Source organism: Exophiala viscosa (assembly GCF_022695815.1).
Source record: "Exophiala viscosa unplaced genomic scaffold EDD37scaffold_12, whole genome shotgun sequence".
NCBI lineage: Eukaryota > Fungi > Ascomycota > Eurotiomycetes > Chaetothyriales > Herpotrichiellaceae > Exophiala > Exophiala viscosa.
In genome coordinates, this window is record NW_026944364.1 from 316,804 (window position 1) to 341,582 (window position 24,779).

The 24,779-nt window shown below is 51.9% G+C and overlaps 11 protein-coding genes across 11 annotated transcripts; 6 read left to right on the plus strand and 5 right to left on the minus strand.

The window, feature by feature from the left end:
• The first annotated feature begins 1,055 nt into the window (after positions 1 to 1,055).
• EDD37DRAFT_159577 (uncharacterized protein) lies at positions 1,056 to 2,585 on the plus strand. Its single transcript, XM_062809722.1, has 2 exons — positions 1,056 to 1,856; positions 1,913 to 2,585. The coding sequence occupies exons 1-2, from the start codon at positions 1,290 to 1,292 to the stop codon at positions 2,309 to 2,311; spliced, it is 966 nt and encodes a 321-aa protein (XP_062666447.1). The 5' UTR covers positions 1,056 to 1,289; the 3' UTR covers positions 2,312 to 2,585.
• Positions 2,586 to 3,000: 415 nt separating this feature from the next.
• On the minus strand, positions 3,001 to 4,531 carry EDD37DRAFT_159563 (uncharacterized protein). The gene is made up of 2 exons (XM_062809721.1): positions 3,411 to 4,531; positions 3,001 to 3,358 (listed from the first exon to the last, which is right to left on the minus strand). The coding sequence occupies exons 1-2, from the start codon at positions 4,236 to 4,238 to the stop codon at positions 3,023 to 3,025; spliced, it is 1,164 nt and encodes a 387-aa protein (XP_062666448.1). The 5' UTR covers positions 4,239 to 4,531; the 3' UTR covers positions 3,001 to 3,022.
• A 1,836-nt stretch (positions 4,532 to 6,367) lies between these two features.
• EDD37DRAFT_653622 (putative methyltransferase-domain-containing protein) lies at positions 6,368 to 7,345 on the plus strand (the record flags this gene model as incomplete). The annotated part of the gene is made up of 1 exon (XM_062818597.1): positions 6,368 to 7,345. One exon carries the CDS (start codon positions 6,368 to 6,370, stop codon positions 7,343 to 7,345), a length of 978 nt encoding a protein of 325 aa, XP_062666449.1.
• Positions 7,346 to 7,802: 457 nt separating this feature from the next.
• EDD37DRAFT_545670 (DNA-directed RNA polymerase I, II, and III subunit RPABC5) lies at positions 7,803 to 8,106 on the minus strand (the record flags this gene model as incomplete). The annotated part of the gene is made up of 3 exons (XM_062813663.1): positions 7,803 to 7,887; positions 7,955 to 8,013; positions 8,071 to 8,106. Coding segments are annotated over 3 exons (180 nt in total), but the record flags the coding sequence as incomplete, so codon positions are not given.
• A 233-nt stretch (positions 8,107 to 8,339) lies between these two features.
• Positions 8,340 to 11,480, plus strand: EDD37DRAFT_640437 (WD40-repeat-containing domain protein). The gene has a single exon (XM_062817243.1). The coding sequence runs from the start codon at positions 8,415 to 8,417 to the stop codon at positions 11,373 to 11,375; it is 2,961 nt and encodes a 986-aa protein (XP_062666451.1). The 5' UTR covers positions 8,340 to 8,414; the 3' UTR covers positions 11,376 to 11,480.
• A 172-nt stretch (positions 11,481 to 11,652) lies between these two features.
• On the plus strand, positions 11,653 to 13,559 carry EDD37DRAFT_159802 (uncharacterized protein). Its single transcript, XM_062809726.1, has one exon. The coding sequence runs from the start codon at positions 11,930 to 11,932 to the stop codon at positions 13,412 to 13,414; it is 1,485 nt and encodes a 494-aa protein (XP_062666452.1). The 5' UTR covers positions 11,653 to 11,929; the 3' UTR covers positions 13,415 to 13,559.
• On the minus strand, positions 13,560 to 15,104 carry EDD37DRAFT_159899 (ClpP/crotonase-like domain-containing protein). Its single transcript, XM_062809727.1, has one exon. The coding sequence runs from the start codon at positions 14,716 to 14,718 to the stop codon at positions 13,705 to 13,707; it is 1,014 nt and encodes a 337-aa protein (XP_062666453.1). The 5' UTR covers positions 14,719 to 15,104; the 3' UTR covers positions 13,560 to 13,704.
• On the minus strand, positions 14,937 to 16,776 carry EDD37DRAFT_159800 (uncharacterized protein). Its single transcript, XM_062809725.1, has one exon. The coding sequence runs from the start codon at positions 16,548 to 16,550 to the stop codon at positions 15,156 to 15,158; it is 1,395 nt and encodes a 464-aa protein (XP_062666454.1). The 5' UTR covers positions 16,551 to 16,776; the 3' UTR covers positions 14,937 to 15,155.
• Positions 16,777 to 17,304: 528 nt separating this feature from the next.
• Positions 17,305 to 21,378, plus strand: EDD37DRAFT_674154 (pre-mRNA-splicing factor rse1; the record flags this gene model as incomplete). Its single annotated transcript, XM_062819496.1, has 3 exons — positions 17,305 to 17,548; positions 17,599 to 19,672; positions 19,852 to 21,378. 3 exons carry the CDS (start codon positions 17,305 to 17,307, stop codon positions 21,164 to 21,166), a joined length of 3,633 nt encoding a protein of 1,210 aa, XP_062666455.1. The 3' UTR covers positions 21,167 to 21,378.
• Positions 21,379 to 22,988, minus strand: EDD37DRAFT_159796 (nitrilase). The gene has a single exon (XM_062809724.1). The coding sequence runs from the start codon at positions 22,809 to 22,811 to the stop codon at positions 21,591 to 21,593; it is 1,221 nt and encodes a 406-aa protein (XP_062666456.1). The 5' UTR covers positions 22,812 to 22,988; the 3' UTR covers positions 21,379 to 21,590.
• Positions 22,989 to 24,372, plus strand: EDD37DRAFT_159795 (xylose isomerase-like protein). The gene has a single exon (XM_062809723.1). The coding sequence runs from the start codon at positions 23,166 to 23,168 to the stop codon at positions 24,150 to 24,152; it is 987 nt and encodes a 328-aa protein (XP_062666457.1). The 5' UTR covers positions 22,989 to 23,165; the 3' UTR covers positions 24,153 to 24,372.
• Positions 24,373 to 24,779: the final 407 nt, after the last annotated feature.

Here is a 24,779-nt window from a genome sequence, read left to right on the forward strand (position 1 = left end):
AGGAGTGCGAGATTGCGAGTCATGGTCCAGGTTGACTTGTATTTGCTTTTCATCATCGTCTTCGCCTTGTGCGAGGTGTTGAGGAAGAGAGAAACTCCGAGTCATGGTGGAGGTTAACTTGGCCAGGCTGTTGCTGACATCACAACATCATTGCATGTTGTCCTCACCGTCGTTGATGTATATCGAATTGACATCCCGCTGCTATCACCTCGCTGTCGCTATGCTGGCGTAGTTCATCACCCTTTTAGCTATTGCTACCAAGGGCAACGTTGTCGTTCAAGCACCATGCCATAGCTGAGTTTGGTTGACTTCACGCTCGCCGAAGACATATAGTGAACGTTCGAGTGCCATGAACTTCTTGCCGATTGTTGGACATATGCAGAGGGAGTGAGGCGCCATTCCTTCCATGTGGATGTAAGTCTAGACTCAAGGAGGTTGGAATTATGTTTTACAGGCCATCGGCAGATGCATGCACGGGTCATTGGTAGTGGCTGCCAGGCAACTTAGGCGAGGATGTCGCCAAGCATGCTGAAACAACGCCTATTAGCCTAGTCTATAGTATATCTTGTAGTTAAAAAGCACACCTACATGTACGAGTACCGAGCTAAAGTCCAACTTCGTGCTCTAAGTATTTACAAGTACCAGTCAGCATCTTTCACATTCTTCGATCCCCAATGTGTGGCTATGAGAAGTTCACAACCATCATTCGGTATCCCAATGAACTGACAGACTGCCAGTCAACATCATCCTCATGTGTGAAGCGGTCGAAATGTCCGAAGGCACCTCGAAGCCATACTCCTCCAATTACCTTCTACCCTAAATAAAGGTTCACGACTATTGCTAGCGTTGCAACCGCCGCCTGTCAATCTAGTCACAGCGAGAACAGCCTACGCCGAGGTCATCTGAGGGTAAAGCAGAACCTTCACCCACCGGTTTCGCCCATATGCAGCTCCTCTCATCTTGCAAGCTAAAGAGGGCCCCTCTGCCATGGCCTCTTCCCGAGGGTTGACCCAACACGATCGACCTCAATAGCATAGTTGGGCGGCAGAAAGGACGGAACACCATCTCTGACTACAAAGTCGCTCTCGAATTGTCCTGTTGCGGGTTGCTGCCACGAGCTAGCAGCGACCGGGAGGGCAGGATCAATAACAGGTCCTTGTACTCAACCGGGTACTCTACTCCAGTCCTTCTCCAACAGAACATCCCACACGCCGGCCTCTTTACTAGCAAGAGATAGGACCTTTCGTTCTCGCCTCCAAGGAAGATATACCGTTCAGCTCTTGACGACAATGGTGAGGTGTTGTTTGGCCTTTGGGCCAAACGATGGCTTTATTTTCATGTCCCCAACGAGGTGGTCCTCCCAGAATTTCCCCAGTGAAATTTGTGACCTAGCAAGAGGCCCTCCAGCATGCAAAGAAATCTACGAGGTCGCTCTTGCCCCCAATGGCGCATTTTGCGTCATCTACAGTGCAATGAACGGGCAGATGATGTTAACCAGAGACCGACTGCCGAACGATCTCGAAACATGGCTCGTTCCGATTTCCGGAGGCGGAGTCTCTGCTGCACGAGACCTACCGACCTTGAATGTCTGTCTTGGGCCCAATGAGTCCTTCTTCGCCTTTGACAAGAATGGTGCGATATGGGACGGCCTTCCTGACGCATTCGAGACAGCGTTGGTGGGCTTACGAACCTCGTATGGAAGTTTCTTGCCCGGCAAGGATCCTCAAGGTGTTTCACTTGGTGCAGATGATACCTATATCATGACCACCGTCGATGGAGGAGGAATCTGGGATCTCCGCGGCACGAATGATTTTCTTCACAACTATCTCTCACAACTGAAGACGAGGAAGAATCTGGTAAGTATTTCCTCGGCAATCAACCTCTGGGAGCGCACTGCTAAGACCTCTCGAAGACTTTCGTCCTTTCGCCTTGTCACACCGGCACGTCATTGGTCATATCTACAGATGGAGCCACTTCAGCCAATGTACCCCCGTCGACCCTTCCTTATTGCCGAGATTTCCAGAACGACTGGAGAGACTCGGTCCATCGGGAGAAGAGGCAAGTGAGCTATGGTAACGCCGCTCACCAAGCTAGTCATATTGCTAGCGGAGGCATGCACGCCGCGCAACATCTCTACAATGCTGTGAATGACAATGCCAATAATTTTTCCAACGCGGGCGGTGGAGGCGGCGGTGACAACAGCGGCTTCTGGACGGACACATTTGGAAACATCCTCAACAATGCCGGGAGTACAGACCCCAGCAGCTTCTGGGATCCCATCTCGAATGTTGCGAGTGCTTTCTTCCAGTGAAGCATATTCACGCCGTCACGGTCTGACGGGACGAAGTCTCTTGTGGAGGCATTTACGGGGACTGCGTTGTTGATGACTACTGAACCATTCCGTTGGTGTCTTTTTGCCAGCACGGACAGCATATCAGCGAAGCGAGGAGCATGAGGAGCAAAAGTACCGGCAGTTATTATTGACAGATTTGAATGACAGAAGCCAAAAGATCTAGACCCTGAAGTTCATCTCGGTGCATAAGTCTTGTAAAATTGACAGGTTGACGGGCGGGCAGCCACGGAAGTCATGGACCATATGGCAGGTGATGGTAATCTAAGCATCCGGATAAGCGATCCTGTGTCATAGCGCCAGTACTTAACCCCAGGGTGTTGTTGAAGCCCAGGGTAAAGTCAGCATCAAATATAGAAATGATCGGAATCCTGGTAGCCTGCTCTAAGAAACAATGGACAATACATGCTTGTAGGCCGTGAGATTCATGATTCCATCAAAAAGGGTTGGGATATGTAGTAGCTAAACGATGCATTTCCTGCAGATTCCAAGTTTCAGTTCAATTCGTTGCAGAAAATGTTCTCGTCATTTTTTGATACATGAAAAATTATGTTCCCTATACCCATGCCTAATGCTAAAGTGCCCCCGATGCTGCGTGCCGAAAAATAAGGTATTTGGTATATGCTAGGTTGTCCGTCTGTGTACACCCATTCGTCCAGAGACATGCAGTGTCTACTGGTGAGCAGCACGCAGCAGAGCCGTGTCAACAGATCGCTTGGTAGCGACCGTGGTAGACACGGTGACGTTGGAGGTGGCGCACTTCTGGCCGAACGACTCGAGCCATGCACCGTTGTCGAACTCGGCGTAGTTCTTCTGGACCTTGCCCTCAGAGTCGATGAGCATGTGATTGATGCCGTTGACAGGGTAAGGAAGGGAAACGATGCGCCATCTCCAGGTCACGCTGCTGCAGTCGTGCCAGATGTTGAGCGTGTTGACGGTAACTTCGGGTTGCAAGACACCCTGACCGTAGTCGAAGGCCGCTTTGCTGGCAAAGGTCACGGAACCGAGCTGATACAAAAATCAGTAAGAGACAACCTCTTCACAGCAATTGAATACTTACAGGGAAACCAGCCATGAAGTTGATGGAGTCGGAGGTGTCGGTGAAATCAGACGCCAAAGTCGCGTCCGAGACAGCCTGCTTGTAGCCGCTGCCGGCCGGGAGACCCTCCTCGGCATTTCCAGCGTAGGAAGTGAACTCGAGCAATTGGGTGAAGTTGGCGACAATCGCGCTGGCCAGAGCGTCGGTGACGACGCAGGTGGATGATGCGGCGCTGGAGGTAGTGGTGGTGGCAGCAGTGGTGGAGTAGCCAGAGCCTTTGCCGGAGCCCGATCCCTTGCCAGAGCCGGATGTCTCAGTGACGGTGACGGTGACGGTAGAAGCACCGGAGCCAGATCCCTTTCCGCCAGCAGTGACGGTAACAGTTGCAGCAGCAGGGCAGGTTGTGCCGGAGACAACGGTGGCAGGACCGGTAGGAACAACGTAGACGGTCTTGGTGGTGGTGGTTGGTGCGATGGTGGTGGTCTTCTCGACTGTGTAGCCAAATACCGAGCAGGCGCTGGAGTAGGCTGCGGTGCCGCAAGCACTGGCGTAGTTGGGCACCTCGTTAGGGCAGACGGTCACGCTGGCGCGCTTCCAATTGGACTTGCCTGCAGAGCCGGTGATGGTCGACGTGACGGTGACGGCAGGAGGAGTAACAGTGGTGACCAAGAAGCTTGCGCAGTGTGATCCTCGAAGGCCAGCATCACCAAGAGCAGCCGGGCCGGTGACAGCAGCCAAGCATGCATCGGAAGCCGAGCTCGAACCCCATGAGTCACGTTGTTCGAGTGGGTTAGCAAAGGAACCACTGACCAGAGCGGCCAGTGGCAGGGCGTAGGCAAGATATTGCATTTTTGCTGTAATAGTACGAATGTATTTGCTGTAAAGAGCGGATAAGGTCTATGACCTTGAAATATCAAGACGAGCTCAAAAAAGAGTGGATGATTGACAAAGTTCAATCGGTGAGGTTTTGCGAGCTGGGGAAGTGTAAGAGAGACAGGAAAGACAGCGTACTTATGTTGACGCTGAACCCGATGCCAGGTTGGGTTGCCTTGAATCAGCACATTGTGGCAGAAGTAGCAGATGGAGCCAGCCACGAGGGCGGCCGCAGAGTTTGGGAACAGCGTCAAGATGGTGAGCCAATTTCACAAGCGAGTCCTTCAGCGTGAAGCCTTGTGTTAAGCTTTGCTTGAATAGGAGTTGGACCCATAGGGATTGATTCGGAGGCGGCTGCCGAGCGATCAAATGCGGATGGATCGCGCGGCAACTTTGCGGAGCTTCCACGGCTGAGACTCCATTCAATGGATGAGTCCGATGTTTGATGGGCGCCAGAAGAAAGGCTCGCGGGTGTTGATGTCCTGGCAGCTTTCAATCTTCAACCCCGGGGTGATTAATCTTAGTTTTGAGCGTTATGTGACAGGTATGATGGCATATCATCTGAAGTGGTCTGTACAGCCTCGCATTGAACACGTCTGGGGATTGCATACATAGTCACAACGACACTGTGATCTGCGACCAGGACCCCAACAAATCCTACCGTTCGGTAGCGCTAATGGCAAAAGCAAGGCAGCATCTGTTGACCTGCGCAGTCCAGGAGAAGCACAGTGAAGAAGACCATGGTTGGTGGTTGTTTCCCCTGAAGGGGGCGATTGCTCTAAACTGGATACTCGCCAAGCCAGGAAGGCTGCCTCCTGCCCAATCGGCGGGTGGTCTGGTGTTTGAGGCGGAAACCATCTCAAGCCTGCTTTTTTCACCCGTATGCAATTTCGTCCAACACGAGCAATGAATAACAACACGCGAAGGATTTCTGCTTTGTCAAACCCGTGGGCTGCCTGACGTCCTTAGGGTCGAGGGACCAGGGAAGGCGTGGTGACTATATGACTCGTGTTGCGTAGATTGCGCTTCGAGGCGTGGAAGACGTATGTACCTGTCCGAGCATATGAGTGATTGATTACCCAGACCGGCCCTTTATTGGAACATGATTGCCCACGACCAAGAACCGTCATGGCTAGGACCTGTGGCTGTAATGGATTACATGAAGTATCCTGTTAGGTAGCGCCTCGCGCTTTGTTGTTCGTGAACCGCGTCTGGCCTGTTCTAGTGGCCCCATGAAAACTACCTTGGTACTATGACGAAGGATGAATTAGCCGAATGATCCATCCCAGAAGCTGATCAAGACATCTTTGCTGGGGAAGTGAAGGATCGCGATATTCTGGGTCAGTGTTCCCGGTGATCACTGCAGGGGCGGGGAGAAATTGGCTTCCCCAAGCTTTGAGGTGGGTATCAAACCTGGCCATGGCCGTTTCACCTCCAGAGCCTCAAGTCAGAAGGGTCTTTGGGCGTTATGAAGATACGATACACCTATACAGGTGTATTTCAGCATCGCGAGACTGTCATTGCGTTCGGGAAAGCCCTGCATGGCGTATATCGATAAGTCACTACGCACTTTGATTGATGGCTGCTGTCAATTTGGTGTCTTCGTGTAGTATTAATCTAGACGCCAAAAGTCACTTTCATTACAATTTACGCTATTTCCAATGTAGATTAGACTAGCCGCGGGAGGAGAAATTCTGATTCTCAGAACGACAATTTTTCCGAGTCATCTCAAACTTGATCGGGATTCGACGCCTGGGGGAGATTGCACCGCGGCGAAAATCAACTTTGGCGTTGCTTTTACAACACAAATCCCATCTAAATCGCTCGGAGCTCGCGTACCTGGAACCGTCGCAACGCTACGAAACGAGTCGGCACCCGCTATAACGTCACGCAAACCCTCACTATTGATTTGGGCTACGGAGAGCGTGACCGCCCCCGCCAGACGACGGCCTAGGGAGTGATATGAGAACACCCAGGTCCGCATGTCGGAAAGCCCTGTGACTTCGGAAGAGCCCACGGCTCTTTTCCAATTTGAAGAAGATCCGGGGTCGTTGCATGGTAAGTGCGTCAGGTTGGTGTCCAGAATCCATCATACCCAATCTCGAATGTTTCTGTTTCCTGTTTCCAACCAATTCAACGCAGTGCATGATCTTCCTCAGCTCTATCAGAAACCCTCAGCATCGGCTCTGCTGGATACACTGAAGCTCTTGTCCCACGAGGCACTGTCATTCTCGACCTCAAGCAAAACGAGACCGCAAAAGGTAGATGAACAAGGCGTGCCGAGATATCTCACCACGATTGTCTCATCAAGCCTCAACTGGATCGAGGATGACGATGCCAAAGAATCGATATGGGACGCCGCCAGCGCCCGGCTCAGTGAGCGGTCAGGCAGAACTGCTATGCCTGCAATGACCAGGACATTCGTCGTCAACGAGGAACTGGCTATAAGTCTCCATGAGCCCTCTCTCACCGAAGATAACCTAGGCTTGAAGACATGGACCTCCTCACTCCTTCTGGCACAACGACTCGCAGAATGTCGTAAGCACATCCCAAGTGACTGCTCGCGAGTTTTGGAGCTAGGATCTGGCACTGGCCTAGTCGGCATAGCAGCTGCTTGCATTTGGAATGCTCAAGTTCTACTGACCGATTTGCCGGAGATCGTACCAAATCTGCTACAAAACCTTGCACTGAACCGCGACGTGATCGAAAAGCATCGCGGCCAAGTAAGCGCAAGGACGCTCGACTGGGCTGACCCGACGGACCTGCCTCGAAATGCAGAAGGAAGGTACATGGTTATTCTCGCAGCAGACCCTATCTATTCACCAGAACATCCAAAAATGCTTGTGAGCACAGTCAGTCGATGGATCTGTCCAGACCCCAATGCCAGATTCATTGTCGAATTGCCCTTGCGAGATCGTTACGAATATGAAAGAGAGGATCTACGGCAGACGTTGCGCAGCTTTCATTTTGATCTCGTTGTTGAAGGCACCGACACTGGCCATGATGATTGGCATGATCGTGATGGCAACCAGGCTGTAGTAAAATGCTGGTGGAGTGTGTGGAAGCCGTCGGATAGTATCTGAAATGGGCGATATTCCTCAAGGCTCCTCTAGCCGCATGCAGTTCTGCTGCCCTGCAAATGTAGATGTTCTCTACCACTTCAGAATGGTACCCTTGTCCTCCGCAAGATACTTCATTAAGCCATCTTCTGTTGTGCGCCGGTCTTCTGGACTTGTGACTCAGTCTACCCACGGGAAAAACCGCGCGCGTTTCTACTGATCGCTTCTCATAGGGCAAAGCCTCATCCCAGTCATCCGTAACGCCATGCTGATATGATAACGCCAATGTATGCAAAGATTTTCTCCGATCGTTCCATAACAGGTCCTGACGTCGCCCAACCTTGCAATCTCATGACATAAAAAGTGTGATAGTAGGGCTGATTCTACTGCGCCTTGAGTCTTCGTTCCGCAGGATCGTATCTGTTCCAAGTGTCAGCCAACTTGACCATCCCTTGGCCCCATCGAGGAAAATCACGCACTGTAGCAGCTTTTCAATCAAGTCCACGTGTGTCATCAGCATACGCCTGCAGCAGTATCGTTTTGCGCCGACTTGGTCCATCGCTTCACTGTAGGAGTATTAGATGCAAGTCCAAGGGGAGGTCGATCGGAGCAGATCAGAGGTGTCGAACTAACCCATCAGGCATGCCTCCCTCGAGTAGCTTCATGTAGCGTTCCCAAAGGTCGGCAATCACCTACAAAAGTCATCTGGTTAGTCTCGTACAGACGGGTCGCGGGAGGGGTCACTGTACCTTTCCACAGGAGAAACAACGGATGGGGATAATCATCTTGCTGATGATCGCCGAAAGTCCCAGGAGTGAGTAGATCAGGTAGCAGATTAGGACGTGCGGGAATCTTGAGTGAGAGAGATTTACAAGTGTTTTGTCTTCTTGCAAAATGGCGTCGCAGGAGGCAAGACAAGGCTGCGCTCGGACAAAAAAAATGCGGCAAAGTTTCCCATTTTCGCCGTGCGGAGAAAAAAAGTTCACTGTGAGGTTGAGATGCACTCGCAAAGAGACTCATTCTTCAGTGCCTATGTAGGGTATGCACCGATCTCATAATATGTCTGCAGTTGCCTGAGATCAAAATACAAGCTATGTCACAATCCGTCAAGCGTGACGCAGGCACTGCCTTTGAAGATGCGGTCAACGACAGTCCTCATACTTCCAAGCGGTCGAAAAAGAGGGCCGGCCGCAAAAGCGCTGATCAAGATGCATTGAAGCCAGACACCGACGGAACCTCTGCTTTTCCAGCGACTCCAGAAAAGATCAGCAACGGAGAGTCGCAAGATGTCCTTCATAAGAAGTCCAGTCCAATCCAGGACGCATCACCGAAGCCATTGCCTGCGGCCGACCACAAGAAAGCTAAAAACTCACCGCGCAATACGAAAACACTGATGGAGGAGCCTGGAAAGAAGGCAGACAACATAGCCTTAGGCAAGTGGGAGGTCACTGCACCGGACAATGCGAAAGCTCTGGTCCCAAAGAATAAAAGTCCAGCAAAACCCTCAGACTCGCAAGTCTCGAAATCAAAAAGGCAGGACCCAGCACGTACCTCGGGGTGGTCTCTATCACGGGCCAAAGGTGGTATATTCATTGCACAGGATCCTATCTTGACGCAAGATGACCAATATCTGATCTTGCCCACCTTTTCCGAGGTACACGTGTATGCCGCCAAAACATCTCTCTTGGTCAGAAGTTTTCAGGTCGACAACAAGTCGGACATCACGAGCTGTGCTCTTTCAACAACGGATCCGAAGCGACTGTATGTATCGACCTCCAGAGGACTCCTTTCAGTATGGGATTGGACTTCAGGCAAGACACTGGGCAAACATGATACGAAGAGAGGTCTATACCAGATTCTTCCTGTTCAGTCGAAAGATGGCAAGGAAACTGTCTTAGCCTTACAAGAAAACGAGGGAAAGGGCCAGTCAATCGTTGCATACACTGTGGACGACTCACAAAAGTTTGCAGAGAACCGTACCATACTACGAAGGACATCAAGACATTCCAGGATCAAGGCATATGCACAGGGAAGTATCCTGGTGGTCGCCGCAGTCGACAAACTGTTAATTGCCCAGTCACAAATTACAGCAGATGGTGATCTGGACCTTGACTACACCTGGAGAGAAACAACTGTTTCAGGAACGATTGTCAGTTTCGACGCGTATATCAACCTAGGGAAGTCAAGGAACACACGGAAAATTCCCATTCTGGATGTCGCCGTCGGCCTACACAATGGAGTCATTGCTCAGTACGAAGATGTTCTGTCCAATCTGATCGCAAAGGAGAAGAAGAGCTCCACCGAGAGCGTGATCACCCGAAAGCTGCACTGGCACCGGACAGAGGTCAACACGGTGAAATGGTCGCGGGATCGCAACTATCTTATCTCAGGAGGCAACGAGACTGTGCTCGTCATCTGGCAACTGGATACAAACCAAAAGCAATTCTTGCCTCATCTCTCGACGTCTATTCTCGGTCTCACGGTGTCTGCTGCAGGATCAGCATATGCATTACGGCTGGCTGACAACTCTGTCATGGTCTTGCCAACAGCCGATCTACTTCCCTCCACGAACGTCACTGGTCTCGCCTTGGGAGACATTGGACTTTCTTCATGTCCAGTCATTCTACATCCAAATATGCCAAATCAACTACTGGCGGCTGTTCCAGCCAATCCTGTAGTGAAAGACCTAAAGAGAGGCCAGAGCACTACGTTCCTGCAGTCGTACGATGTAGAGTCGCATTTTCAGACGAACCGACAAGCTCTGACGCGGAATATGACAACAGCACTGAACGTTGGTCCGGACGGTCAGTCAATTCAAGAACCCAATGTTACAGAGATTGCTGTCAGTCACGATGGAAAGTGGTTGGCAACTGTGGATGAGTGGCACCCACCCGCCACAGATGTCGATCCCATGTATCTCGATGCCGACGGTCCGGAAACTCGTGGTGCAGATACGGAAACAAGCTTGAGGATATGGACTGCCCATGATGGCGGCAACACCTGGGAACTGGTGACACGAATTGACGAGCCACACAAACCTGGACCACACTCTGTGCTTGGGCTGGCAGTAAATCCTGTGAGGCTCGAAATGGCGTCCATTGGTAGCGATGCAGCAATTCGCATATGGTCACCCAAGGCAAGACACCGGAACGGGGTCGCGGTCAGGAACGCATCCAACGAGCAGCTATATACTTGGACGTGCTCCAGGACCATACACTGCGAACAAGACTCGGTCGGCCAAAGTGCTGCACCCACATCTGCCTCGCTAACATATTCGGACGACGGCTCCGTACTTGCTACTTCGTGGTCGGGGCCGGCCTCCTCTACTCGCTTTGTCCACTTACTCGATCCCAAAACTGGTCAAATCTGCGCCTCTCAGCCTGATCTCATACCACAGGGTACTGCCAAGATCGCGTTTGCCGGACGTTATTTGCTGTGCCTCTCACGCACATTCACCGTGTTCGATACACTGACTACGCAGACCATTGCCACCGTCGATCTCGACCCCGATTTTGTCGCTCCACAAAGTCAGAGCCCGAGCTACATTGCGGTCAACAAGTTTGATGGCACAGTTGCCATCAGCATTTCGCGTGCTCGGAAGCCTGGAAGCACGAAGCTTGTCGTCTTGAGAATCAGTGAGGGTGAAGTTAGATCTCTACACGAAGCCTCCTTCACGGGGGCTCTGAAAGGCCTACTTGCACAATCGACGCTGCCTGGATATTTGATGATTGATGATCGGAACCGCGTGCGGTCGCTCAAACCCTCCGGTATGATTACTACTGCGTTGAGATCTTCCCGGAGTACTGGCTTGGAGAATGAGCAAGTCAGCAGGAGCTTAGACAGCATCTTTGGTCGCGGTGGAGGGATTGCAGCTACGAACGGGGTCGTGGACAATGCAGAGTCAGGTGGCCGTGATGAGACTCTGGCAATCACTGCTGGCGCGACCTCCTCCGCACGAGATCTTGATTCTGTGTTGAGCATTGTGTCATCAACGCAGGCACCAAGTCCGGCTGATTTGTTTCAGAGAGTGCTGAGTGCTCTAGCGCAGAAGTGAAGATTGTCTAGAGGGGGCCATCGATAGAATTAGTGCAAACTGAGTCAGCCGATAGCCAAAATACCAACAAGGCTATCTATCGAGCCTGTTTCCAGAAAAAGTGGCACCGTCTGACAGGGCGCACATCAAAGACACAAGTTTGAGGCCAAGCTGGCTCACAACAGCGGATGCCTCGACAGCAAGATAGAAGCACTGTACGGTAGAGCTGATGGTCTCCTTTCTATCAAAGGCGCAACGCTATCGTTGTGTGCGCAGGACTCTGGGATGACAATAAGGATGGTATTCATTTAAACCTGACCAGCTACAGCGGTCAGACGGTGCCACTTTTTCTGGAAACAGGCTTGATGGATCCGACCTTTGCTACCCAGAATCAGTCAAATGTCGAATTCAAACCAAGAAGGTACGCAAAAGGTCCTCACGCAACTTCCTCGGTATCCAAACGTCAGCTTCTGCACGTATGACTCACTCTTCTCTTGAATCTCATATTTCTCCTGAATACTCTAAGATTTTCAGCAGACCTTCCAAGCAGTATCACAAATGTATATGGGCACAGGATGGGAGGCTCAGCTTTTAAAGAGGACGGCCTTTCAACGCCTCGGATGCCGACGGTAGTCTACACGTATATCTCGAAGGAGATACAAAATGTACTGAGACCTCACTTCAAATGTGTCGGCAGCGCTATCGAAGGACCCTCGAAGACCACTCATGGCGATGTTGATATATTGGTGGCTGATCCGGTGGACAAAGCTCGCCGGAAGCAGGGAGACTTTCTTGCAAGTCTCGTCGGTGCAAAAAAGTGGAAAACGACGGGGGCCTCGCTTCTTCACTTCGCCGTGCCGTGGCCGCAGGAACTTGAGTACCAAGATGGGTTTCCAGAAATCGCTAAAGCCGTGTCGGCCAGAGAAAATGACGAGGAACAAACCGCAGAGTCAATAGCAAATGCTCAAGAGGTGGTTCGGACCTCAGCTATCCCTGGAGCAGGATCTCCACGCACAACAGGGCCGCCAGTCCCAAGGGAAGCTCCCCATTCACCCGCGACCGAGAAGTGCATCCAAGTCGACATTCAGATCTGCCCGACAACGACAGCCTGGGAGTGGCAACTTTTCTATCAAGCTCATGGTGACCTTTGGTCCATGCTGGGTATAATCATCAGACGATTTGGACTGACATGTTCGTACGATGGACTACAGCTCCGAATAAAGGAAATCGAATCCCACAACAAATTGCACTCCAGGGTAAAGATGACCCAAGATCCATCCCGAGTGCTCGAATACCTTGGCATGGACATCGAACAATACTGGGCGCCTTTCGAAAGTTGGGACGATATGATGGCCTACGTGGGGACTTGTCGCTTTCATGATCCTGGGCGTTGGAAGAGCAAGCCGAACAAGGAAGAGGAGGATGGAGCTCAAATTAAGAAGGGCCTGGTGGGGGAAGTGGTCGATGACACAGCCGAGAAGAACAAAGAGGCTGTAACACTCAAGCATAACGACCGTGCTAGAGCAGAGAAGAGACCTGTTATCAAATTCTGGTTCGACACGTACCTGCCACGCCATGTTGACGATCAGCCAGGCAAGGACGCACAATTATCACGGGAGGACGTTGTTGAGGACGCAAAGAAGTTCTTTGGTACCGAGTTTGCCAATAGATTCGACGACAAGAAGACGAAATGGACGAGGATCATTGCAGTTGACCACTTGTGGAGCGATATCCGCAAAACATTGCCCAACAGGCCTTACACCCAGGATGGTGTCCAGATTGGAATGGTCATGAAGGGGCTGAAGCGGGAGCTGGCTGGCAAGCGCGAGGATCGCGAGACCAGTGATGAAGCTCCCGAGGATGTGAGGTTAGTGTTTCGAGAGGGCAGGTTTGAACATGTGTTTGCCTGGGCGCAGGAGAATTGGAGGGACATTGCAAAGCGTCAAGAAACACATTCAATGGCGATGCGGGACAAGAAGCTGAAGGAAAGCGAGAGGGATGAAGAGAAGGGCGAAGGAGAAGAGAGGGCTGCGGTCATCGAAGATCCTTCCGAGGCATGAACAATACTGCTCGAGCGGAGGTGTATGGCTGGATTCTTTTGTCGCCACACAATATGCCCTCTACAAGTCTCCTCACCTGTTATTTTTCCCTGCATACCTGTAGGAAGCTCCGTACAGCTTCTGTCTACCAGTTAGTCATCGGAGCGGACCTGTGGCCGCATCATCATCGACCACACATTCTGATCCGAGTACCTCTGGTTCATGTTCATCGTGTTTGATCGCTGCTTGCTGCTGACCATGCTGAGGTCTTGGACTGAATCTATACCTGAGTCGACCTTAGGTCTTGAGAATCAGCTCTTCGGTTTCCGCTGTCTCTCGGTAAACCTCTTCATATACTCCTTGGGCTCAGACCCGCCGTCCTTCCACATACTAGCAAACGAATCAACTCCTGCATCGACACCAATTTGTAGATCGCTTTCCTCCCACAACCGTACCAGTCGCTTCTGCGCTCTCATCGCCTGTGGGCCCTGCGACACGAGATTACCCACGATCTCATCCAACGCTGCGTCAAGCTCGCCTGGTCCCTTGTAGCCTTGATCGATCAAGCCGCATTGCGCTGCAGCGGCCCCGTCAAGGTGCGTGCCCATATAGACCAATTCTTTGGTCTTCTGCCAGCCGATAATGTTGGCGAGAAGACGTGCCTGAACAACGGATGGAATTCCCAGGACGACCTCGGGCATGCTGAATCTGGAGTCGGACGTGGCGTACCGGAAATCGCATGACGCCGCGAGTTCGAGACCAGCGCCAAAACATAGGCCGTGGATGCGCGCTATTGTGACGACGGGTATGTCACGGAGAGCTTGACAGGCGTCGCGGATGCCGGTGATGAACTTTCTAGCTTCGTCTTGGGATGTTAGCGCCGCCATCTCGCGGATGTTGGCGCCGGCGCAGAACGCGGGGATTTTGGTGTCGATGGTCCTGGCGCTGGTGAACACGACGACTCGGAGCTTTTCGCGAGAGGAGAGGTCGTGGCATGTCTTTTTGAGGGTTTGAAGGAGGTTAGATCCTAGGGAGTTGAGGCGAGCTTCGTTTGCGATGTAGATTTTGGCTGTCTCGCTGCCGTCGGGTTGGGTGGTGATTGTGCAGCCTATTCGAGGTTGTCCTTCTCCTTCGTTCTCCTCCTGCGGCTTAGGTGGACTCGCCACTTGGCGGCAACGTGTAGTCTTTGTGAAGTGTCGTTGTTGTGTCGGCTGAGATTCTCTCGCTAGGAAGTAGCATTGTGCTGTTCTAGGCAAGACCGAGACAGACGGACGGGCAAGGAAAGAAGAGATTCTTCTTACACTGGGAACGCGAATGGACCTCATTTTGAGAGTTCAACATCAGGGCACTTACAGGTTTGGGAGGAAGGACGAAGTCGTCAACGGAGCCAATCGGGACTATCTACAATATCTTGTTTCATGAGGAGAGCCTCGGTCATACTCGGTTGGAAAGAGGTTGATACAACGAGAGATACCCCGAAGCCCGGGGTTTTACCGTGATGAAGCGAATATACTACTGTACTAGCAAAGTCGAAAAGATGCGAAAGAAGGGTGGATGTCCGTTGATAATGAGCATCAATTCTTTGAGCAGGGAGGGAGTGCGGCTGATAGTGTCTTGTTCAAAGCCATGTACCGATGCCTAGAGCCCTCTCGACCCAAATGTCTGAAACCGAGTCTCACAGAGGCTCCCGTCTGGCATTCCGAAAACAGACTCGCCATCTTGTCTGCATTCCCTTAGATGTCCCCAGGATCAAGAAGCAGCCTTAAGGATTGCTGAGTAGATACTCAATTGCCCCATTCACGCTGCCGCCAGCCCTCCGTAATGCTTGGACGTTCCGATCAAAGTCATAGAAGCCCATGTCGTTTAACTGCTGCAATTGAGTGGCATATCGTTCTTCGGGCGGTCTATTGTCCGCAGGCGCTGCGGGTGCTCCTCCTGCTCCACCAGCTCCTCCAAGAAAGTCGAAGAGGTTGCCATAATTTCCTCCTTCGGCTCCTGCACCTCCTACACCTCCTGCGCCTCCGGCGCCTCCTCCGAGAGCTTGTAGGAATGAATTCAATGCTTCAGGGTTTGGTGGTTGTAAGAACGGATTGCCCCCAGGAAGTTGGGGTGCTGCGCCTGTTGCGCCTGGCTGCTGCTGACCGAACAGCGCAGGGTTCATGAGAGCAGCGAAAGGGTTTTGTGCCTGCTGTTGCTGGGTTTGCGTGTCTCTATTTCCAGCTTCACCTTGAGTCCCAGTGGGAGGGGGCGCACCCGGCGTTGCCGTGTTCTGAGGAGGGAACGGTGGCCAAAACATACTTGCGAACGGATTGGCGCCTGCTCCTCCTCCTGCACCACCCCCGAACGCTGCGAATGGGTTTGGTGGCATCTGTTGCTGTTGTTGCGTTTGATTATCGCCTTGAGCGCCAGCATTTTCCGTCGTATTGGTAACACCAGGTGCCGGAAAGGCTGCATCTCCTCCGCCGCCTCCAAAGGGGTTCATTCCTGCACCACCCTGGAGTCGCATCATGGCCCGTATTGCGTTGGGGTCCGTCATCATCCGTCGGAAATCGTCTGATTGAAGTATTTGCCTGATGCCTGGCATATTTCTCAATTGTGGGTTCTGATTAATCATCATATCAATAACTTGTGGATTGTTCATGGCTTCTCGCATGACTTGCTGGAAGTTGGGATCTTCCAGTTGCCGGATGAAATCATCGGGGTTCTGAGGGTTCGTAAACATGCTGGCATTCGGCATTTGCGTGAAACCGGCATATCTCGCACCAGTAAAAGCAGTCAAAGGGTCGTTCCCGGTGCCTGATGCCAGGTTCTGTGGTACGCCTGGGACCGCTGGCGCAGGTCCGGACGAAGGAGTAGAGGTCGTTGGTTGTGCAGCAGGGTTCTGTCGCTGATTGCTTGCCGCGCTTTTGACAAGATGCATGGTGTTGCCTTCTTTTACATTATGCGACGCCAGCGTATCGTTGTCCTTTAACACTTTCCCGCTGTAGATCAGTCGTTGGGCCGACGCGGGGACGTTTGCATATTCTTCAGCGGCGAGTTTGTTCTTGAGGTCTAATGTAGTCGTGGACAGAGGGAGGCTAATGGTGTATTTCTGGCCACCGGACGACTTGACATGGAAGGTAACAGTGGCATCTTCAGCGCCGGCAGTTTCGGCCATTGTAGCGACTGGCGCCTGGAACTTCTATCCTATCGCGGTCAGGGTGTGATGAGGTGAAAAAGGCAGGTTGTCGTAGGAGAATGTACCGACGTGGCGGGATGTCAGTTGTACTCCGTACAGGTGACAGAGTGCCAGGCTGGGGTCGCAGCAGAGACTCGAAACAGGGCGGAGAAAGGCTCAAAAATAGACTGGGTGTAACAGCATGGATAGGACAGATGGGCTGTATGCGCAAGTACTAATTGAGTGAGTGATTAAACTTGGTGACTTATGGCGTTTGCCGGAGTGGTCAGTCAGAAAGAGGCTCCAAGGAGAACCATCAACTTCTATTCCGTCAACGTCATGCCTGCGGCCTTCGAGTTTGGCAGCCACAGAGCAGCCTTGCCGACCTAGTCAGCCTGCAATTTGACCCCTCTGGGTGGCGCCTACGCGGAAAAACACCCACGGCACCCTAAGTTAGCAGGGCCACTCTTTGCAGCCTTGCAATCTCTTGGCATCTCGCGAACTTTTTTTATATGCGGCTGCGGTGCTTTGACTGGCTGTTGGCAGAAGAAATTGTTGCACTGCGCCGATTCCCAGCATCATTATCAGGATACTAAGGGCATAGTATCTTCGCGCCATACTCCGTGCCGTACACGTCGGCTGGAGGTGCACCATGCTGCTTGAGCTATTCCATTGAGACTGTTCCTGCGCACTCGCGTCAAACCAATACCACTGAAGCCGGACAAACTGCACGTCGTGCAGCACCGCCTCCATCATGGCGACGACAAGTTCTATGTTCATGTACAGCTTGACATTGCAACCTCCTTCAGCCATAACTGCAGCCGTGTTGGGTCAATTTGCCGGTACAAAAGAGCAACAGATTATTACAGCATCTGGCTCGAAGCTCACCATCCACAGACCCGACTCTACCCAGGGTAAAATCACCCCACTGTTCACGCAAGACTGCTTCGGCATCGTCAGGACGTTGGCTTCTTTCCGGTTAGCCGGCAGCACCAAAGGTATGTCAACAGTGTCTCGCCTGACTTGGCCGTGGCTAACTTGCGCCTAGACTATTTGATCGTTGGATCCGACTCGGGGCGCATCACCATCCTCGAATATGCTCGGGACCAAAATCGCTTCAATCGCGTACATCTCGAGACCTATGGCAAATCTGGCATCCGTCGTGTCATCCCTGGGCAATACCTTGCCGCGGATCCCAAAGGAAGAGCATGCATGATTGCATCAGTGGAGAAGAACAAATTGGTCTATGTCCTGAATCGAAATGCGCAGGCCGAGCTCACCATCTCCTCACCACTTGAAGCCCACAAGCCACAGACCCTGGTCTTCGACTGCGTAGCGCTCGACGTTGGTTACGAGAACCCAATATTCGCTGCTTTGGAGGTTGACTATACAGAGGTGGATCAAGATCCCAGTGGTCAAGCTTATGACGAGGTGGAAAAGCTCCTGGTATTCTATGAGCTTGACCTAGGACTCAATCACGTCGTACGAAAATGGGCGGAACCGGTGGCTCGCAATGCCACGAAACTTCTACAGGTCCCTGGTGGTTCGGATGGTCCAAGTGGTGTCCTCGTGTGTTCGGAGGACAACATCACTTATCGACACTCGAATCAAGATGCTTTCCGGGTACCTATACCACGACGCAGAGGAGTGTTGGAAAACCCCGAAAGAAAACGGCACATCGTGGCCGGTGTCATGCACAAGATGAAGGGTCAATTCTTCCTTTTGGCACAAACCGAGGATGGAGATCTTTTCAAGGTCACCATAGACATGGCTGAGGACGACGACGGCAAACCAACCGGTGAAGTCAAGGCTCTGAAGATCAAATATTTCGATACAGTGCCCGTCGCCAATAGCCTGCATATCCTAAAGAGTGGCTTTTTATTCGTGACTGCTGAAAGTGGCAACCATCATTTCTACCAATTCGAGAAGCTTGGAGATGACGACGAAGAGACAGAGTTCTCTAGCGACGACTATCCTGCCGACCCAACAGACGATTATACAGCCGCTTATTTCCACGTCCGGCCACTCTCTAACCTGAATCTTGTTCAAAGTATCGACTCCGCAAACCCCCTGATGGATTGCAAAGTTGCAAACCTCCTGGACGAGGATGCGCCACAGATATACTCGATATGTGGCACTGGAGCACGGAGTAGCTTCAAGACTTTGAAGCACGGCCTGTCTGTTGCGGAAATTGTGGAATCAGAATTACCAGACAAGCCTGAAGCAGTCTGGACTACCAAATTGACAAGAGAGGACACGTATGACTCCTACATTATTCTGTCTTTCAAAACTGGCACGCTTGTGCTAAGTATCGGAGAAACTGTGGAGGAGGTCACCGACACAGGCTTTCTATCAACTGCTCCGACTCTTGCAGTACAACAACTGGGCGAAGATGCTCTTATTCAAGTACATCCAAAAGGTATCAGACATATCCGAGCCGATAAGCGTGTCAATGAATGGCCGGCACCACAGCATCGCTCAATCGTAGCAGCCACGGCGAATGAGCGGCAAGTTGCAGTTGCTCTTAGCTCGGGCGAGATCGTCTATTTCGAGATGGACACTGATGGTTCTCTGGCTGAATATGATGAACGAAGAGAAATGACCGGCACAGTTACGTGCCTCAGCCTCGGTGATGTCCCCGAAGGTCGGGTTCGAAGCTCATTCCTCGCTGTTGGTTGTGATGACTCGACCGTCAGAATCCTTAGCTTGGATCCAGACTCTACGCTCGAAAACAAGTCTGTACAGGCACTGACTTCCGCACCCTCCGCTCTGTGTATAATGGGCATGACAGACTCCACGTCTGGTGGGACCACCTTGTACCTTCATATCGGTCTCTACTCGGGTGTGTACCTTCGAACGGTCTTGGACGAGATCACCGGAGAGCTATCAGACACACGGACTCGATTCTTGGGCTTGAAGCCTGCCAAACTCTTCCGTGTCTCAGTGCAGGGTCAAAACGCTGTCCTTGCGCTTAGCTCACGCTCATGGCTGGGCTATACTGATACACAGACCAATGGCTTCATGTTGACACCACTCGACTATGTCGGCTTACAATACGTCTGGAACTTTACCAGTGAGCAGTGCCCTGAAGGAATGGTGGGAATTCAAGGACAGAACCTGCGGTAAGCCTCACTTTCCTGCTGTGCAATTCCCCACTATGATGAATCCATAACTATGCTCTTTCCGAGAGTCAATCGACTCGTGCGGACCTCAAACCTAACCAATTGTTCCTACTGAAGCACCTCAATCACAAACCCTTCTTCACGTTTTCAAGAGAGACGTCGCTGACCTACTCGAACAGGATTTTTACCATTGAAGATTTGTCGCGAAACATATTACAGGAGAATATTCCGCTCCCTTACACTCCCCGAAAGTTCGTCCGACATCCCGATCATCCTCTATTCTATGTCATCGAGGCCGATAACAACGTACTCGCACCAGCGACACGGACCAGACTGCTCACAGAGACTACGGCGGTCAATGGTGATGCTGTAGTCCTTCCTGCCGAAGAGTTTGGGTATCCCCGAGGCACTGGCCATTGGGCATCCTGTGTTCAGATCATCGACCCTGTCAGCACCAAATCCATCGTCTTCACATTAGAGCTCGAAGACAACGAATGTGCCACAAGCATCACCGCAGCGCCTTTTGCAAGCCAAGACGACGAGACATTCTTGATCGTGGGTACTGCAAAGGATTTGGTGACAAGCCCACGGTCCTTCTCTGCGGGTTTCCTGCATGTTTACCGCCTTCATGAAGACGGCAAAGAACTTGAATTTATCCACAAGACCAAAGTTGAGCAACCCCCAACCGCTCTACTTCCATTTCAAGGACGTCTTCTCGCTGGCATCGGAGCAGACCTGAGAATCTACGACCTTGGCATGAAGCAGATGCTTCGGAAATGCCAGGTTTCTGTATCCAACCTCATTGTTGGACTTCAAACCCAGGGAAGCAGGATTATTGTCAGTGACGTGCAAGAAAGTGTCACATATGCCGTGTACAAATATCAAGAGAACAAGCTGATCCCGTTTGTCGATGATGTGATCGCTCGCTGGACAACATGTGCCACCATGGTCGATTATGAGACAGTGGCAGGAGGCGACAAATTCGGCAACTTATGGCTGCTGCGTTGCCCGCAAAAGGCATCTGAAGAAGCTGACGAAGACGGGTCAGGGGCGCATCTGGTCCACGAGAGACAATATCTCAGCGGTGCTCCAAACCGTCTCAACCTAATGACGCATTACTTCCCCGGCGATATTCCCACGAGTATCCAGAAGACCAATTTGGTCGCTGGTGGTCGAGACGTCGTCTTCTGGACTGGGTTCCAAGGCACACTGGGCATGCTCGTGCCATTTGTCAGCCGCGAGGACGTTGACTTTTTCCAGTCTCTCGAGATGCAACTGGCTTCGACTAACGGCAACCCACCACTCCTTGGCCGAGATCATCTCATCTACCGCTCATACTACGCACCCTCGAAAGGCACCATCGACGGCGACCTGTGCGAGACATATTTCCTTCTTCACAACGACAAAAAGCTCATGATTGCGGGCGAACTGGACCGCTCGGTGCGCGAGATCGAACGAAAAATCTCCGATATGAGGACGAGAGTGGCCTATTAAGCGGCTTCTTAGCCCTTGGAATGTGTTTGTATGATCTATATTGACAGGAGATACGATTCGAGATACCCCCTTGTTTGCAATGGTGGCTTTATCTGGGGCCGTTTTTGCATATGGCTCACAATGATATCCTCCACAACACGTGCAATTCCTGTGCGCTCGAGGCTTTATGCTGTGCCTGTTTTGTCCCCTCTTCCACTTTATGTGTCTCATGCCTTGCTCGGTCGAACGTTTTCTGTCGATTGATCTTGAGCTGGATGCTTACCACTACGGTATAGTACGAGACAAGAGTAATTATCTTGCCGATCTTTGAGTACGATTCCATCTTCTTCAGGTGGTGGACTATTGTAATTTATGCGGCAAGACATTCTGGATCGCAACGCTTCGCCAAATTTCATCCGGGATGTGTACAGGAAACATAGCTAATTTAAGGCGGCGGATTGAGGTCCAGCCCCTCGACCGTCAATTTGAAAGCATCGGGCCGCGAATAGTGTCCTGATGCATCAAAGTCCAAATGTCCCCTATCACAGTCTTCAAAGTCGACCTCAGCATATAGGAGCTCGTGCTCCTTCTCCCAGACTGGCCCGGCGATGGTCTTGCCCATTGGATTGACGATACAGGACCCGCCGACGGATACGAATTCCTCGCCGTCGCTGTCGGTGGTTACATCCGTTTTTGAGCTCTCAAGCGGTTTCGTCTCGTCGATCGTCTCGTTCTCGCATTTATACGCGATTTCGTGGTTCTCTTCCGTCTTGGTCATGGATAGTCTCCGTTTGGGAAGTGAGCCATCGGGAATACCGTTGGCCAACGTCTCATGTAACCTCACGTCGGCGCCGTTCTGTGCCTTCTGGTCTGGCCTACTCTGTGGCTGTGACCCAGTAATCCAAGCAGGGAGATTCTTCTTCTTGATGCACTGGTTCGCGCTGAGCACAAAACACCGTCCCTCGCATGCCACCGTGCGCATCAGCGGCTCCCATGTATCTCGCGCGTCTGCAGTGGGTGCTAGCCATAGGTTCACTCCCTGGCTGTAAATACTGTAGCGCAAAAGAGGCATATAATTTTCCCAGCAGATTGCGGTCCCCATGACGACTCGAACGCCCTTGATAGTCGCGGTAACGGCTTTCAGTGTCGACGCCGAGCCCTGAGCCCATACTAGCCTTTCGGATCCCGTGGGCATGACTTTCCTCCTTTTGCCTATGATTCCACGCCGCGGGTCAACGTATAGGGCCGCACAGTAGAGACTGCCTCCTGCCTTTTCGACGATACCCGTGATAATGAATACTCCTGTCTCGCGGGCTAGGTCTTCGAGGAACTCTCGAGTGCCGTCGCCACGGCGTCCAGTCTCTTTGTTCACGGGTAGTTTATGGTCTAGCCAGTCATCGCCTGCGCCGTTCGGCGTGTCTCCTAGGTCGACTGCGGACTTGGTGTATGCGAGGAATTGGTCTCGTCCGGTGTCTGTGCGGGCACCTACGGCGGCGCCGAATGAGCATGTACGTGGATAGCCGCCGAGGTATGCTTCGGGGAAGAGGAGGATCGAAATGCCCTTCTGTGCGGCATGTTTGGTGGTGTCTTTTAGTGCTGCGAGCGTCGCTTGAAGTGAGGAAAGGGTGTGGGATTGTGAGAGGCCGATTGTTAAGTGTTGAGGCATTTTCTTCTTTCACGTCGCCTCAGGTAAAGCTCTCGCGTTTCTCACAGGAAGAATGTGCTGTAATCTTTGTCATTAGGGTGAGTACCTGGTGCACAGTTCGGTATCCGACGGAGTGATATGGATGAGCATCGGTCGAGGGATCAAGTGCGGGGAAGTCCTCGGTCAAAAATACAGCGAGGATAGGGTGTCACACAATCTGCTAACTTAAGCTAGAGGGAGGTATGCCGGCGATAAGGCCATTGTTAAGAATATGCGCATGGGTGAAAACCCTGTAGACAGTTTCGGATGTGAAAGGGTGGGAGGTAAACTCTTACTCAGAGACCGTCAAAAGACAATGGGCCCTAATTATTCACTATGCCTCCTAACATAGCGATATCCACTGTGTCGATGGGATGGCACGAAACGCACACCCTCGAGTGGAAGATCCAGGCCGCCAAACAAGCGGGTTTCGAAGGCATTGAGCTATTCATCGACGATGTCGACGCATTCTGCAGAAGGCATGGCATCTCTCGTGTCCAAGCGGGCAGCCGAATCAGTCAGCTCTGTGCTAATGCCGACCTGACAATCTTGTGCGTCGGGTCATTGGACAACTTCGAAGGGGAACCTACCCCACTACAAGACCGACTTCGGATCGCTATAGAGTGGCTGGATATGGCACATGAGCTTCGTACGGATGTCATCCAGATCCCCAGCAACGACAATAAGAACGCCATCGGCGACGAATCGGTGATTGTCTCCGACTTCCAAGCCTTGTCGGATTTGGGTCTTAAGCGGCAACCTCCTATCTCTTTCGCCTACGAGGCTCTCGGCTGGGGAACCCACGTCGCGGACTGGGAAGCGTCGCTGAGAATCGTGCAGCTGGTAGGTCGTTCGAACTTTGGACTCTGTCTCGATACCTACCATATCCTATCGAGGTTGTGGGCGGATCCCAGAGCGCACTCGGGTATGAGGCCAGGCGGTCGCGCGGCGTTGCGTGATTCCCTCCAGAGATTCTTGGAACTTTGTCCCAAGGATAAGATTATATATATGCAGCTGAGTGATGCGGAGCGGATGTCACCGCCGATATTGCCTGGTCATCCTGCGTACCATGAAGATAAGGATGGCACGCATTCATGGTGCACCTACGGGAGATTATTTCCTTTTGAGGGCGAGCACGGTGCCTACCTGCCTATGAAGGAGATCATGAGCGCATGGCTTGAGGGGAGTGGGTACAGGGGCTGGGTCAGCATGGAGGTCTTCCATCGAAGTATGAAGGAAAAGGATCTAGGACCGGACTACTGGGCACATCGCGGACGAGTGTCTTGGGACAAGGCGACCCAACGGGTACGGTCAAGAGGGTGAGGATGGCGAAGAGGGCCAGTACGGCGAAGAAGATCCCGAAGGTCAGTATGGTCAGTATGGCGAGGAAGATCCGGAAGGTCAGTATAGCCAAGGTGAAGAAGAACATCAAAGCTAGGCACAGCCGGCCCAGCAGGATCCCACTGCTGCCGCGGTCAACTATTACTGATCTTGTGCGGTATCTTTTGCTTGTCATGATTTGTCTTTGTCTAGTGATGAGCATGAGAACGGGTTTGGCATGGTTCTGATATTTTGGGCTATACAAATTACGATAACATAATAAACCTCCCTGTGCTCTTCTTCACAATGTCCACTCATCGTTTAGACTGCAATCTCGTTCCCTAAGGTCAACGAATACGGGATGATCAGAGAAGGGCAAATGCTAGAATATGTATATTGAGAATGGCTCATACTAGCTTACAGAATAGGCCTGAGTGAGGCAATCACGTGTCGCAACCTCCTATTGCATTGAGACATCCTTTATACACAGCGGGTGTCGGTCCTTTTGGATGGGCTGTTTTTGGTGGGGTCGGTGTCGTGGGTAGAGTGGTTGGTATGACCTGAACCGGAGGCAATGGAGTGGTCTGAGGTTGTGGTGCTGGTGCGGGTGCGGGTGCCGGTGCTGGCGCT

Bases quoted from the DNA above. Each gene is read 5' to 3' on its own strand.
- EDD37DRAFT_159577 (XM_062809722.1), top strand. From the start codon at position 1,290: ATGGTGAGGTGTTGTTTGGCCTTTGGGCCAAACGATGGCTTTATTTTC. The intron at 1,857-1,912 runs GTAAGTATTTCC...GACCTCTCGAAG, and splicing joins TGAAGACGAGGAAGAATCTG to ACTTTCGTCCTTTCGCCTTG.
- EDD37DRAFT_159563 (XM_062809721.1), bottom strand. From the start codon at position 4,238: ATGCAATATCTTGCCTACGCCCTGCCACTGGCCGCTCTGGTCAGTGGT. The intron at 3,359-3,410 runs GTAAGTATTCAA...TTTTTGTATCAG, and splicing joins ACTTCATGGCTGGTTTCCCT to CTCGGTTCCGTGACCTTTGC.
- EDD37DRAFT_640437 (XM_062817243.1), top strand. From the start codon at position 8,415: ATGTCACAATCCGTCAAGCGTGACGCAGGCACTGCCTTTGAAGATGCG.
- EDD37DRAFT_159802 (XM_062809726.1), top strand. From the start codon at position 11,930: ATGGGAGGCTCAGCTTTTAAAGAGGACGGCCTTTCAACGCCTCGGATG.
- EDD37DRAFT_159899 (XM_062809727.1), bottom strand. From the start codon at position 14,718: ATGAGGTCCATTCGCGTTCCCAGTGTAAGAAGAATCTCTTCTTTCCTT.
- EDD37DRAFT_159800 (XM_062809725.1), bottom strand. From the start codon at position 16,550: ATGGCCGAAACTGCCGGCGCTGAAGATGCCACTGTTACCTTCCATGTC.
- EDD37DRAFT_159796 (XM_062809724.1), bottom strand. From the start codon at position 22,811: ATGCCTCAACACTTAACAATCGGCCTCTCACAATCCCACACCCTTTCC.
- EDD37DRAFT_159795 (XM_062809723.1), top strand. From the start codon at position 23,166: ATGCCTCCTAACATAGCGATATCCACTGTGTCGATGGGATGGCACGAA.